The sequence below is a fragment of the Sparus aurata genome, chromosome 8 (genome assembly GCF_900880675.1).
Source record: "Sparus aurata chromosome 8, fSpaAur1.1, whole genome shotgun sequence".
Lineage (NCBI taxonomy): Eukaryota > Metazoa > Chordata > Actinopteri > Spariformes > Sparidae > Sparus > Sparus aurata.
The window spans coordinates 8,729,883-8,743,569 of NC_044194.1; the positions used below are offsets into that span (position 1 = coordinate 8,729,883).

General features: G+C 40.6%; 2 protein-coding genes across 2 annotated transcripts; both read right to left on the reverse strand.

The window, feature by feature from the left end:
• Positions 1 to 173: 173 nt before the first annotated feature.
• LOC115586088 (protein tyrosine phosphatase domain-containing protein 1) lies at positions 174 to 5,533 on the reverse strand. Its single transcript, XM_030424852.1, has 13 exons — positions 5,393 to 5,533; positions 4,647 to 4,838; positions 4,470 to 4,550; positions 4,253 to 4,371; positions 4,013 to 4,150; positions 2,886 to 3,157; positions 2,475 to 2,777; positions 2,117 to 2,377; positions 1,913 to 2,029; positions 1,442 to 1,543; positions 1,215 to 1,295; positions 992 to 1,102; positions 174 to 882 (listed from the first exon to the last, which is right to left on the reverse strand). Exons 2-13 carry the CDS (start codon positions 4,835 to 4,837, stop codon positions 760 to 762), a joined length of 1,899 nt encoding a protein of 632 aa, XP_030280712.1. The 5' UTR covers position 4,838; positions 5,393 to 5,533; the 3' UTR covers positions 174 to 759.
• Positions 5,534 to 8,134: 2,601 nt separating this feature from the next.
• Positions 8,135 to 13,215, reverse strand: LOC115586908 (ADP-ribosylation factor 4-like). The gene is made up of 6 exons (XM_030426361.1): positions 13,013 to 13,215; positions 12,046 to 12,126; positions 11,797 to 11,906; positions 11,218 to 11,289; positions 9,980 to 10,105; positions 8,135 to 9,873 (listed from the first exon to the last, which is right to left on the reverse strand). The coding sequence occupies exons 1-6, from the start codon at positions 13,077 to 13,079 to the stop codon at positions 9,787 to 9,789; spliced, it is 543 nt and encodes a 180-aa protein (XP_030282221.1). The 5' UTR covers positions 13,080 to 13,215; the 3' UTR covers positions 8,135 to 9,786.
• Positions 13,216 to 13,687: the final 472 nt, after the last annotated feature.

The following is a 13,687-nucleotide window of genomic DNA, read 5'->3' on the forward strand; positions in this document are numbered from 1 at the left end:
AATCGTGGTTTCGAGGATGCATCCGTGTTCCAATATGAGGTGGTACAGAAAGGGACCAATCGTCTTCATCCACTTCCAACAAACAGGACTGACTTTGTAACAAAACATTTCATGGAGCTTAAAAATGAAGTATGTGTAACAAGAATGAATCAGAAGAAATCAGCAATTTGCCTCATTATCCTTTATTTTTTCTACATCTTTGCATATAGTTATTGACATATGAAACATAAAATGTTTTGGAAATTCGTGGCTTTACAAAAAAAAAACATCGACAACATGTAAACACTCATACAGACCAGCACTGTGGAGGTTTCTAGTCCTCCATCCCTAAAAGCTGAGAACAAGACAACTGAGTAGGCCTTTAGCTGAAATAGCAATCAGCAGCTCATTTTCTATCTATTTCAATATGTAAAATTCGGTTTTGAAAACAGTATGAAAATTGTGCTGCAAATATGGTGTGTTTTGCGTGTGGTGGTGTCTGAAGAAGAACAGTGTTCATGGTGTTGTGGCCACTGAATGCATTTTGTCTGGGAGCAGTGAAAAATGAGACTGTGTGATGATGCTTGACCAATATATGTTAGCAATCACAAAATAAATAAATAACAGTCAGGCCTCATTCCTTTGTATTATTACCCACTCTCACATGTTAAAATGTCTTGCACCAAAAAGGCCTATTACACGTCTCAGTTTTGCCCGGGATGAGACACCACCAGGTTTAAAACCGCTGTTTGTTTTTCGCTCCGGTGTGGACGCTGCTCTTCAGAGTGTAGCGGTGGTGCTGCAGGTCCTCGTGAGGTTTCTGTAGTTGTGGAAGGTTTCTCTCATACTCGCCTTCAGGACCTTCATCAAAGACCCAAGATTTGCCATGTCCTCTTGGGGGCGCTGTTGGGTTCATTTAAAAAAAAAAAAAAGGGCAATTATTGAACTAAATTGATCTCCACACTCTCAGATATACTCGTCTTCCCATCCTGTGTTTCCACGTCAGCCTTACCCTTGTTAGTGACCGCATCAGTCGTTGGAGCACAGCCTCCTCCCTGTGAGGACACAGGCTGGTCACCGTGCTCACACAGCTCAGTAGACAATAGATGGTGTGTCTCTGTGGCTGTATAGATGAAATATTGAAAGTAACATTTTATATTTTTGACACAGAGGTTTAGAGTTCAAAGAAAGAATACTCAGCAGTCACAGATGACTTGCATACATCAGTTTCTTACCTTCTTGAGGACATTGAGAGGCTTCCTGGTGTTTGCTGCACAACTCAACCTGTTTACATCCTCTGCACTCAGAACAGGCTCCTGAATGAGGATGGATGAAACGCATAAAGCCCAGAGAAAGATCTTTACCACAGTATGCGAAGTATAAACTGAACATTTTGTTCCTACATAGCCTCAGGACAAATTGTTAACACTAGCTTTATGTCCTCTTGTATAATGCAACTGACCCTCAACCTGTCCAGCCAGGTCCACAACAGACAGCTGAGAACATGAGGATCTGACTCGGTGACCAGCAGAGCCCAGCCACAGTCGCTACTGTTCAGTTCCTCCTGTTGAAGAAAGTGAGCGGCAGTGTTAATTCAGTACAGGAGCTCAAAATCAAAGTGGCATGTTCTTATGTGAAAACAGGTTTTGCGCTAGAGCGGCAGCAATAAGGCTTTTTATTTTGACAATCGATTGATTGTTTCAGTCATTTTTTAAGGAAAACAGTTGCTGGTTCAACTTTCTGTAATGCCAGAATGTGTTACTTTTCTTTGTCATTCATAACAGTAAACAAAGTCTTTGGGTTTTTTAATGTTTGGATGGCATCTTTCGGACTAAACAATTAACCAATTAGTCTTCAAAAAGAATCAGCTGATTAATATATGATACAAGTAATCATTAGTTGCAGCCCTCGTTCGCACTAGTTTCTTTTTTACCTGCAGCAGAGCCGATCTTTGCAGAACAGTCTCTCCTGGGGGACCTTGGTCTGCCATTGCCTTGGCAACAGCCCTGGCGACTGAGGTTGGGCCTGGATTATGTGGATTTCTGCACAACTTTAGACAGAGATCAGAATGTTTAAAATGCATCCACACCAAAGCTTTAACATCATCAGCTGTCTTCACAGTGAGAATGACCGTTACCTCCATGTTGGAGCTGTATTTATGAAGGGCCTTTATAGCCGTGCACTTCGACCTCTTAGCGCAGTTGTTGCTTGTTCTCATGCCTGGTATTGGGATGTTTGTGATGAGTGTGCGAGATTCCTTGTTGGCGGTCTGATGGCCCGGTGAAAGCGGCGCAAGGGTCGGACTGACTGGTCTCAGATCAGGTCGAATCAGATCCTGCACACACCAGTGTTTCTCATTTCCAAGAGCTGAGGTGCAGTATGGACTCAACTCCTGATCCTTCAACACAGAATTTAACAAAGTGAGAACAGTATACCCATTTGGTTTTACATTCAGAAATGTTATGTAATTGAGTGCAAACATTGTGTATTCGGACCTCCTGTACTGCGATCTTGCTGAGGTCAGACTCGCTGTAGCTGCGTTTGTCCAGCAGCACCTCTCTCTTCCTCTCCAAGAACCCCAGCGGCTCGTCCCAGGAGGACACCGACCCTGAGCCCGCCCATGAGCCCTTACGACCCTCCCTCAGTAAGGGCAGGTACTGTTTGGCCACCAGGGTCTCCCTGACCGTCATGCTCAGGGTCTTCAGTGCTGACCTCCTCTCCAGCTCGGCGTTGACCTCTGGAGGAGCAGGGAGACCCAGGGCTAGGCAGGAGAGACACGCACACAGGAGGTACACCACCTAATGAGACGGACAAGAAGAGGTCAGAGAGGAGGCGGATGTCAACTCTACAGGATAGTCAGATGTGGTAATGACACAGCGTTAATGTAGCATGATTACAGCCCTGACCTTGGGTGTGTGTCTGAGGGTGCGTGCCTCCTGACCATGCAGCAGCAGAGCCTGTCGGTTCAGGTAGTGTTGCAGAGTGAAAGGAGCTCCATGCCGCAGGCTCAGGTCTGGGTACTGGACCAGTTGTGTACCAAGCAAGCGGGCAAAGTCAAACACCTGGCTGATCTGTGCGCGGGTTTGGATAGAGCGAGGCCGTTTAATCCGCACGTAGTGGACGGCCTCGCTCGGGCTGATACGCAGGGTGAAGACCAAGTAACAGGCGATCAGCACACCTGGACACACACACAATCATATACACGTGTTACATCATGACACATTATTCATCCTCACAGTCTTTTATTACTATATCATATTACTATATATATATGAACCAGTTGATACATATCAGTCTGTTTACGTTCCTTTATTTATAATATATCCTTCATTTATTTATTTGGTTACACTTTCTGTTCTATCCAAGACTATGTTTGTTTGCTGGTTGTTGTTTTATTTGACCTTTGAAGTCATAAAATGTTTTTTAATGTGTTATGATTAATGAATTAAAGCATTTTGAATATTTCGTATAGCTTAAAACTACAGAAACACAGTAATGCATCATAAGCATGTTTTTAATGTATCATAACCGTTGGTGTAATGATGTTATGATTATTGATATTAAGTATTTTGAATATTCGCGAGTGCTTACAACAATTATTATACATGGCTATAGGCACATTTTAACACATAAGCGTGCTCACAATGTGTTATATTTATATTTATATAGGTATATCATATATTTACATTTCTACAGTGTAATCAAAGTCTCTGCAAATTTAGTTACATACTTTTATACTGTTAGTACACAATTAATGCACTTAATCCGTCATGTCTGTTATATGTTTGAGGTAAATATAGACTACTTTTGATCTTTTTCTGTTTTATTTTCTTGCCTCATGTTGTTTATTCTCTATCTTTCACTGAATCACTGTATTTTCTCCTTCTGTAACAATTGAATTTCTCCGGCGCGAGATCAATACAGTCTCTAATCTAATCTTATCAAACACACTGACCATACATGCGAGCATTACATGTGCACAAGCTTACACACACAGTGTGTACATACACAGATACAGTATGTTTATCCGTACCTGTCCTGCCCAGGCCTGCGTGGCAGTGCACCGCCACTCTTCCTTCCCTCACTGCAAAGGCCAAAACCTTCACCCCGTCGATTAAACCAACAAGAGAGGTGACACCAAAATCTGGCATCCCGAAGTTGTAGAAGTAAACTGCAAACATACAAATATCAGCAATCTCATCTGGGAAATGTCCAGAAATACCTCATTGTAATTCTCGTGTCATGGGAGGTCAGTAAATAATAGAAAGCTCACTGTCATTGTCCATGAATATCTGTGGAGAGTATGTGAAACCACTTCCAGGGACAAGGGGCGGTCCACAGTGAGCATGCTCTCCTGGAAGCTGCATGTTGATGATCGATCTGACGTTCAACCTGGAAAAAGAGTTGTTATGTTTTGAAGACAACAGCTGACGCGAGTGCTGTGTCAGATCTACACAAACATTACAGGAGCAATAATGAGCAGTAGTCACCTTTGAAACTGTTCTATGATGTTGTACTTCTCGATCAGATAACTGGATGGTCGTGCCATGGCAATAATGTCATCTGTCACCCTGCAGTAGGAAGAAGTTCACGATTAGTGAGCTGCCACTTTGAAGCTGCATGTAACACAGCAACATGTGTGAGGCTGCAGTCACACAGAGTCTCACCAGGATGAGAAAAGGCCTCGAATGACCTGCTGGTTTAATTTCCAGCACTCAGGTCCTTCATAGCGGCAGTCTTTTCCTCCACAGGCCAGCAGACAGAGGAGCTTGGGGGGGATCGCCTTCACCAGGTTCTCCCTGGCCTGGGTGTAGGAGGGCCGTGGTACTGGTATGTGTGAGGTCAGGGTCGGCATCATCCTGCACCAGGAGAAACCCCCAAGATTACCCTGAGCTACCACGGCACTACACCCCAACTGGACCCACTGGCAACTTCCTGTCTCCTTCTCGCCCATGAAAAAGATGCACCTCTTTAGACTGACAATTTTTGTAGCCGTGTGCTGTAATGCAGTAATCATTTCCCTATCATGCATGAGACCTAATTGTGAAGCAGAGTGAGCTTCTGCTTTAGATGTATTTATTCAAAGTGCACTGTACCGAAAAAGGTAATAGAATGAGTCAGACAGCTGGAAAGGACAACAATAATTACACACCGCCTGTACAGGTCAATTTGCTTTGAGCTAGATGTAATTGAGTACGTTTGTGAGAGTAAAAGTGACTTTGAGAATGAGTTCTGATTGGACACACTCTGAAAAATCCCTCTTTTTTAAAATGTTTTAGTATTTTCATGAACACCAACCTGATATTTCTAGGGTGTTGTGAACCAAAGAGGTTGAGAACCACTGGCCTAGAATACAATTCATGTATAATACTCCGACATAATACAATGCAATCAATCAAAACTGAAAACTTACCTTGCTGATTATGTTGGACAGTAAAGCTGTATATCCCATTTAATGTATTTCCAGAGTTTGAGCGCAGTAAAGTGAAGAAGCAGCAGCAGAATACACATGTGCTCCTGTATGCTGACCCACCCTGCTGCTTACAGACACACACACACACACACACACACACGCACCGAAGTGTGTGCTGACCCAGCTTCACTAAGCCTGATTAGCTGTCATAAATACATTACAACAGACATTTACACATTATGGCAAGCCAATTATATAATGCTTATACCCTCTCCTATAAACACTGTTGTATGAAGGTCCTGGTTACTTTGCTCCAGTTTCATATATGATTTCACATGTATGGGATTGTGTTGCAGAAAAAAATATATGAATTGTTGATCTCACTACTATTAATAAGCACCAACAGAATTTTTGAACAGTGTAATGTGACTCATCTATCCTGGTCTCATTCCCAAACACACCAGCACTTGTCTCTCTCTTCACCAGCGATCTGAACAGATTTAAATTTGTCATAGATGAGCAGAAATAAAGACCCATATAGAATAGAATAGAATAGTCTTTATTGTCATTATACAGGAGGGTACAATGAAATTGAGGGTGCTCCCGCAGCTACAAAAGAAAGTGTTTTTTGTAAAAACTATTCAAAAACCTGACTTCATACAATCACAGAGCTGGAATGTCTTCAGCTTGAGGGTCAATCATACCAGAAAACTGACGCACATATCACAGGATTGATGTTTTGTGCAGCTGTCGATCAGCCCATGTCTGCTGGCATGGCTCTGAACATATCGCCCCCTGCAGGGCAGCAATGGAAACTGCATGATGATAACGGTGAGGACAAGAGTCCCACGTTTCACCTGAATCTCTTCTGCCCTTAAAATATTTAATACCATATAAAAGATATTACTTAGTTGTGGCCTTTACTGTGGACGTGAAACCTGAGGCAGTTTAAAATGTTGACAGTTTCTCTTCAATTTGTTATAGTTGAATTTTTAGTTGAACGCACCAAACTTGGTGGATCAAAAAAACCCTTCAGATTTTCGGTCATTGTATACATTCTGCATCCTTCTAATATATGTTTTCAACCAGTTTTATTTGTAATTTATGAGGAGGTTTGAGTATTTTGTGCTCTGTTATTTATTTTTGTTATATTCTGCGACCTCTGCTAACTTCTTGAAGTGTATTTGTATTGGGCAATGTGACCTTGCTGTGCCAAGTAAGATTTTCTGTTCTCTACTTTCTGAATGTCTTTAGGGTGTGTGTGTGTGAGTGTGTGTGTGTGTGTGTCAACATTACATAATAAGGGGAAGTACAGTGCCATGTTCTACACACTTTCATCAAGAGATTCCCTTTCTTCATTCATTTAGATTTTAAACATATTCATATATGACCAGCGTAACATAACTTTGTGCGATTGATTACTGGTTTTTATTTATTTATTTTATCTCAGGTTTATTTACTTGCCATTCTCAGGGAAACTTTCTCTGTTGGTTAAAAGGTTTTCCATTTGTCTCCTGAATCTGCACTCACCTTTTGACATTATGAAAATATTCTATTCATGCCGAGGCCTTTTGCCTCTCCCATGTTATGTTTGTTTGTTATTGTAAATTTTCGTTTTATTCTGAGTTGTGAAAACCTCTACTTTGTACACAGTCTCCTGCTTACTGTCCACTTTCACCCCAAAAATTACAGTTTTTTCACTGAACTATCATTGAAGATGTGATGTGGACCCTTTTTAAAGCCAGGATCTACCAACGCTTTTTGCATAAAGCACTGGCCCACACTTTGTCTGCAGTGGGTAGATACTGTAACCTTCGCTGTGCATCAAGGGTTTAAACATCTTCTGGTCAATTCACTTTGGGGTCTCTGGGCTTCCACGCACATGGATTATGGCAGACAAGCTGTATGGAGCGATCTGATGCTTTTTCACTTTGTTTTATACATTTTAAAACATGTCTCCATTAATGTTTAGGAGAATTCTGCAACACTGTTCAGCTGTGGAGCTCCAGAAATTAGTTTTGAGGACTACTAAACCATTCCTCTGAAATTTCGTAGTCCTCAGAAAAGGGTGAGAAGATAATGATCGATTTATTTTTGGGTAAACTTATCCTTTATCTTCAAAGCAAACTGCTCCAGTCTCATTCTGTAGATATGTGTCCTCTACTGACCCTAACATGTTGCACAAACACACAGAAACATATGAATGAACGCGCTGGCATGTTTTGTCCGTGCATTTCACTTCGAGGTGTCATCCAACAACAGTGCACTCAGGTTACAGCTGTCTGAGAGCCACATGACAGCTTGTTTATTTACTCCTATTCAACTTTTTTATCCTTATTCAAAATAAGCTGCCATGGATGATTTCAGCATGCACTTTATTTTGCTGTGCAGATTAACTGACAAAGATATATTAACACTGTAGAGCTATGAGACGATTTAGGAAGTGTAGTGGTTTGAAAGTGAAAGATATTTAACCGGAGACAAGCTGGAGACAACATCTTTGGCCTATTTCACAGGTCGAAACAGTATCGCACTTCCTCTTACCATCAGGGACAGTTCACGACAAAAGATGCCAGTTGGTTTAGTGAGTTATGAAAGAAACGTTGAAACTTAGGAAAGCATGGGCTAAGTTGACCTTCTGTGCATAAAATAGTCGGACAGACACATATTTTGACACGGTGACAGCTTCAAGTCCAGGGTAATAAGACAACTGCCTTCCCCCAACAGTGAGTCCAACACATGTATTTTCAACATTGGCTTTTATTCAGAGCTTTTTTTTGTAAAATATTTTAGCAAATAATTTTTATAGTGGCAACTCCAGCACCTGCAAGCATTGGTTGGAATGTATACACAAATGAATTGATGGGCAGGTATGTTTCTGTGTTTGAAGAGGGGCAGAATAATTAAGAACATAATACAGTATTTGCCTTCAGACAGTACAACAAACTCAGCACGAAGCTGCGCAAAAAGCAAAAACAAAAAACACAACATAAACATGCTACTGAAATGTGTTGCACTGACACTGGCCAAGTGTCAACACTAAAAAGATGCTTCCTTCCTCCTGTTTTGGTGGTACAAAAAAAAAGAAAAAAAAAAGAAAAACATTTTTGATAGGGCGGGTGGAAAAGCTGTCATTTTTCTATTCAATCCTTTTCTTCCATGGTGGTTATGAAAAAGGAAGGAAGGAAGAGGAGTGAGGACAAGTTCTCAGATGTTCAAACAGGAAAGAAATCCTATTTGCAACGAAGCAATCAGCACTCTCACTGCTGTGATTCTGCTGCATCACAGCATACATTGCAGCACAAAAGGAAGAGTCTTATTGCATTATTTTGTCTTTCACAAGCAAAAGAGTCACTAAAGCATCTTTGAAGGCAGCACAGCCTAAGAATGAAATAAGGAAAGGATTACTCAGGTCTGTGTAAAGAGGGACCAGAAGGCACAATTTTTCTTTCCACATGACAAGCTAAATCTACCTGTGAAATTTTTGCAATCCTGATCCATCTCTCATTGTACAGGCTACAGGCCATTCCAGAACTGAGTTTGGCATGAAGAGCAAAGGGTCATGGTTCTGCAAGGGAGTCAAATATCCACAAGGGGTTGTGGAGATAAACAGCTTGTTGCAGCGTACAAGTTGTCCTTCACCACAGCTCTAGGGTTGTATCATCATATCCCCCCCCCCCCCCCCCCCCCCCCCCCCCCAAACCTAGCCTCAACAATGGTTATAAGCTCAACAATTACACAAGTGGTTCTTACAGCAAATGCTGCCTAGGCGGGAGCCGTGGTGGAGAAACAACTACTCCTCTTACTCTGTCGATTGTTACCATGAATTTAACCCAACAGGCTATAGACTTTTTTTTCTTAAATGGCAGACATTTTGGCTTGTCAAAGCAGGAACAATATGGTTGTGGCCAATAACGTTAACGATGGCTCCAAACCATTACGTATCCAAGTAAGTCACATCAGTGAGTGAGTGAGCATTAACAATACCAGAGCCCTGGAGCAAGCTCAACTAAATGGAATGAAGCCATCGCTAATGTCAGAAATTATACCTGTGCTCATGTCAATATGTCTGCCATGAAAAGGGTACGCTTGCTCATCATGATACTGTGTAATTACAACCTATTGCCATTCATCAGTGAGGGAACAAAAGGAGAAAAACAGAAAGTATGTCAAGTGATAATATTGTAATAGTACTTATACTAAAAAGGAAAAAAAGGAAAAAAAGAAAAAAGATTAAAATTTTCCAAAGATGATAATAAGACCACCAGCCTTGTCCTTTTTGTGAACATTGGGGCTGACAGACCAAATGTTAATGGATCGAATGTCTGTGCCTTCTTTTGTGTCCTGTGGTGTTTAGTCTCTCTCTCTCCCTCATCTGTCGCGCTGCTCCTTCATCACTTCTTGCTCAACTCATTGGATAGCCAGTCAAGTCCTTCATACAGCCCGTTGCCCTGGGTGGCACAGGCTGTCTGGACGTACCACTGTGGGGTCAGAGACATACAGCCGGATTAGATTTGAATGCATTTCTGTGCAGGCTCTGAATCTTACTGTAGAAGTGGGGATTGGGTTTCCACTCAGATTACTTGCCTGTCTGTTGCGGAGGTTCTGTAGGCCGAGTTTGTCTGTGAGTTCAGTGACTGATAAGGCATTGGGAAGGTCCTGTTTGTTAGCAAAGATCAGCAAAACTGCGTCTCTCAGCTCGTCCTCTTGCAGCTAGAGGGTGCAGAAAACAGGTAAGAACATCAGCTCTATGATTATGGTAGGACACAAAAAAAAACATGAATCTGTTTTTTTTTTTATTTATCTACTTTACACTATATGGATTAACAGTGAGATAATAGTACGCGTATATCGTTGAGTCCTTACAGATAAAAAGATAGTATTACATTAGCAGAATACGAGCAAAACTGCAAACGACTGATTAAAAAGACATCCAAAAGATGTTGAATATGTGGTGGTCCATATCCCTGATATCAAAAGCCAGTTCAACATGTTTCAACCAGTGATGGTTTAAGCATCAGTTTAGCAAGAGTGATGGTTAAACAAACATTTGCTCTTATTATACTGAATAAACAACACAAAGCTCTACTCTGGTGCTCATTCCCCACCGCCTTACAGCAGTCCAACTTTAAATGAAACCGAATTGTGACATCAGTGTAATGGCAAGTGAAAATAAGACAATGTGAACATTTTTTTAAAAAAATGTATGCCATCATCATATCTGGAGCCTGTTGATATGGCATTGAGACGAATTGGTGACTCCTTAAGAAATTGACGAATCATCAAAATAGCAGGCCAGCACTTTATGATACGAGTATTCAATCAATAGATTTACCATGCGCATTCACACATTATTGAATAATTCATTTCCCTAAATTGAATTTAGGGAAATGAATTTTTCCCTAAAAGGAATAAAGAAAAAGAGGTTTTAATTTGACTATATACAGATCTGGTTTGAAGGATTGTTGCCTAGTCTAGAGTTGATAAACTATGTTTCACAACAAATGTAAAACCCATAGAAAGTCCATCACAAGGAAATATTAAGTCTAAAGTATTTCTTGCAAAGATTACGTTTTTGCCTAAAACTGAAGACATAGTGTGACTCTGCTGTTGCACCTGCTGTGGGAGGACCGTGCAACATTTGAGGAGCCATGAGAGAGAAACAATATTGTTTGGTCTGACTTTACGTCATATCAAGGCAACTCTCAGTCTAAGACAGCTACTCTGCTGGTCGTGAAATATTGTCAACTGGAGACACTCTACAATTCAAAATTTCATAGAAATCACTGTTCTTACATTCTGAGCAGAATGTTTTAAATACCTACCATCTTCGTGAGCTCATCCTTGGACTCCTCCACTCTTTCTCTGTCATTACTGTCCACTACAAAGATGAGGCCCTACATGAAACAAATGAGAAAAGACAGCATTGCAGTGGTTATGGTTCCCATTTTCCTTAATATCAGAGATGCAATGATCAGCTGCATTTCATTAGTTAATAGAAAGAAAAAAATAAATCAGTGACTTTAATCTACTTTCACCAACTACTTTTACAAACAGCAGCAAAGTGATCAGAGAAAATTATGTTTTTTAAAGAAAGTGCTTGTTGAAAAAAAAATATGTCACAAAGTACATAGAAGTAGCAAAATAAATACACGTTTGGCTGCTTTGGTCTTCTTGATGAAGCTACTTCAGCAGCAAACTTTGATGACATAAATTCTTGTTCACCAGTATTGCGCTGAATCAGCTTTACCTGGTCCTCTTCAAGTGATATAGGGCTATCTAGTTTGATTTGAGTTTGATTTTTAATTAAATGGCACTGTGGCACCTTTGTTGAGGTAGCACTCTAGTGAATAGCATTCTATTAATAAAGATGGCCTGAGCTTTGAGAGATGAAGTTCACATACCTGTGTGTTCTGGAAGTAATGTCTCCACAGGGGTCTGATCTTGTCCTGGCCACCCACGTCCCACACAGTGAAACTGATATTTTTATATTCTACGGTCTCCACATTGAAACCTTTACATGGGAAAGAAAAGGGACAGATCTTGAATAACACTACACCAATTTCCAAGAGTCAAATATGTTAAAGGTACACATTTAACAATCCAAACGGAGCATAACTGAACTTAAAAGTAGCTGTTGGTGCATCTCTTACCAATGGTTGGGATGGTGGTTACAATTTCGCCGAGCTTCAACTTGTACAAGATAGTTGTTTTTCCGGCAGCATCCAGCCCAACTACAAGAAAATAGAGTGATACAATTACATACATATCAGGAGAGCACCGATGTTAGTGGTATTGATAACAACCTGCTGTAAATTGCATAACTGGCGTTTTCCTATTGATCTTATCAGACAGCAGAGGACATGCAATAACAGAGTGCATGTGACAGAAAATAATCATCTGTACTACGACACCTCTATCAATTAGATTGAGGGGAAAGCAAACCAATTATTACAACTCATCATGTATCATTAAATCAATAGGGAACGTGTGACGCCATACACAGGGCGGAACACACCTAATACACGTCATAAGAAGTTAGTTAGCCAATAACATGTTACACGGAGAAGGAAAGAGCAAATTCAACAATGACTTACGCTAACCTAGGCTGGTTTAAAACAATGAAAAAAAAGATGGCGTTATGTATTTTAAATGCCGGTAGATTAACATTTAATTGTAATAGTCTCCAAACATAATTACCGTTATCCTGTAGAATGACAACCTGACAATGACAACTAAATATATAACAAATCTACTATGATAGAAACACATTCTATTGAGATTTATGCTATTTTCGGGATACATTTGACGTTAGCATAGCTAGCTTACATCATTGCCAAACTTCCTTCAAAAACAACCCCGATCTCTTCTAGCGGTCTAACAACTTTCACTTCTTTTGTCACAATAACAATTAACTGAATGGCTTTTGGTTTTGTTTTAATTCGACTTCTGACAATATCATATACTCTACTAAAAGGTTTGAGTACACTACCTTTAAAAAGCTCATCGAGAGCTAGCTAGCTAACTGGATAATCGCCCAACGTTAGCTACGTTAGCTCCAGCTGAAGCTAGAAACCGTGCCGCTCACAACCGTTAGCAAAACACACACTTTAAACTCACCCATCAAAATCCTCATTTGTTTGTTGCCAAACAACCGAGCGAAGATCGACGAGATGGTGAGCCCCATATCTGGCCGAGGATGTCTGAACCTGCGGGAGAAAGCACTGATAATCGCCGCAGCAGAAGCAACGTGTGATAATTTCTCTCTGACTTCCACACAGGACTACCGCCGAGTGCCACGTCCGGGCCAACGTGGAACACACGACGTCATCACTTTGAATAAACTTTATCAACACACATCGACAAACGTTTACAATGACTTATAAAATACATTTTGATGTTTTTTTTCCCCCACACACATTTGTTAACTGTTATGTTTTAACAATATACCGTGCGCCCTCATTTCGAGTATAACAAGAATTTAAGAAGCTTTAACACGATGAAGATTTTCGTTTTCGTTTTGAAAAAAAAAAAAAAAGAAAGAAATACTCGTCAAACGTCATAACATGGAGTTCCCATTCCTGCCACTAGATGTCTCTGTAACACAGGTTTATCACAATGCTCCTAACAGCAGATGACAAAGTCTAGGTCTGTTAATTGGGTCGGAAATTAGCTTTTAATAATCAATAAAGAGATAAATACCACAATAATGCAAAGATGTTTCTGTTACACTGTTTTATTTTTTCCCTTCAGTGTTTACATTTTTTGCCAGTCTGGGGTTAAACGCAGGAATAT

Excerpts from the sequence above, each read along its gene's own strand:
- LOC115586088 (XM_030424852.1), bottom strand. The coding sequence starts at position 4,837 with ATGATGCCGACCCTGACCTCACACATACCAGTACCACGGCCCTCCTAC. Across the intron at positions 4,551-4,646 it reads CGAGGCCTTTTCTCATCCTG|GGTGACAGATGACATTATTG; the intron begins GTGAGACTCTGT and ends TTCCTACTGCAG. Across the intron at positions 2,778-2,885 it reads CCCTCAGACACACACCCAAG|GTGGTGTACCTCCTGTGTGC; the intron begins GTCAGGGCTGTA and ends CCGTCTCATTAG.
- LOC115586908 (XM_030426361.1), bottom strand. The coding sequence starts at position 13,079 with ATGGGGCTCACCATCTCGTCGATCTTCGCTCGGTTGTTTGGCAACAAA. Across the intron at positions 10,106-11,217 it reads AGGATGAGCTCACGAAGATG|CTGCAAGAGGACGAGCTGAG; the intron begins GTAGGTATTTAA and ends TGCACCCTCTAG. Across the intron at positions 9,874-9,979 it reads AGAACCTCCGCAACAGACAG|TGGTACGTCCAGACAGCCTG; the intron begins GCAAGTAATCTG and ends CTGACCCCACAG.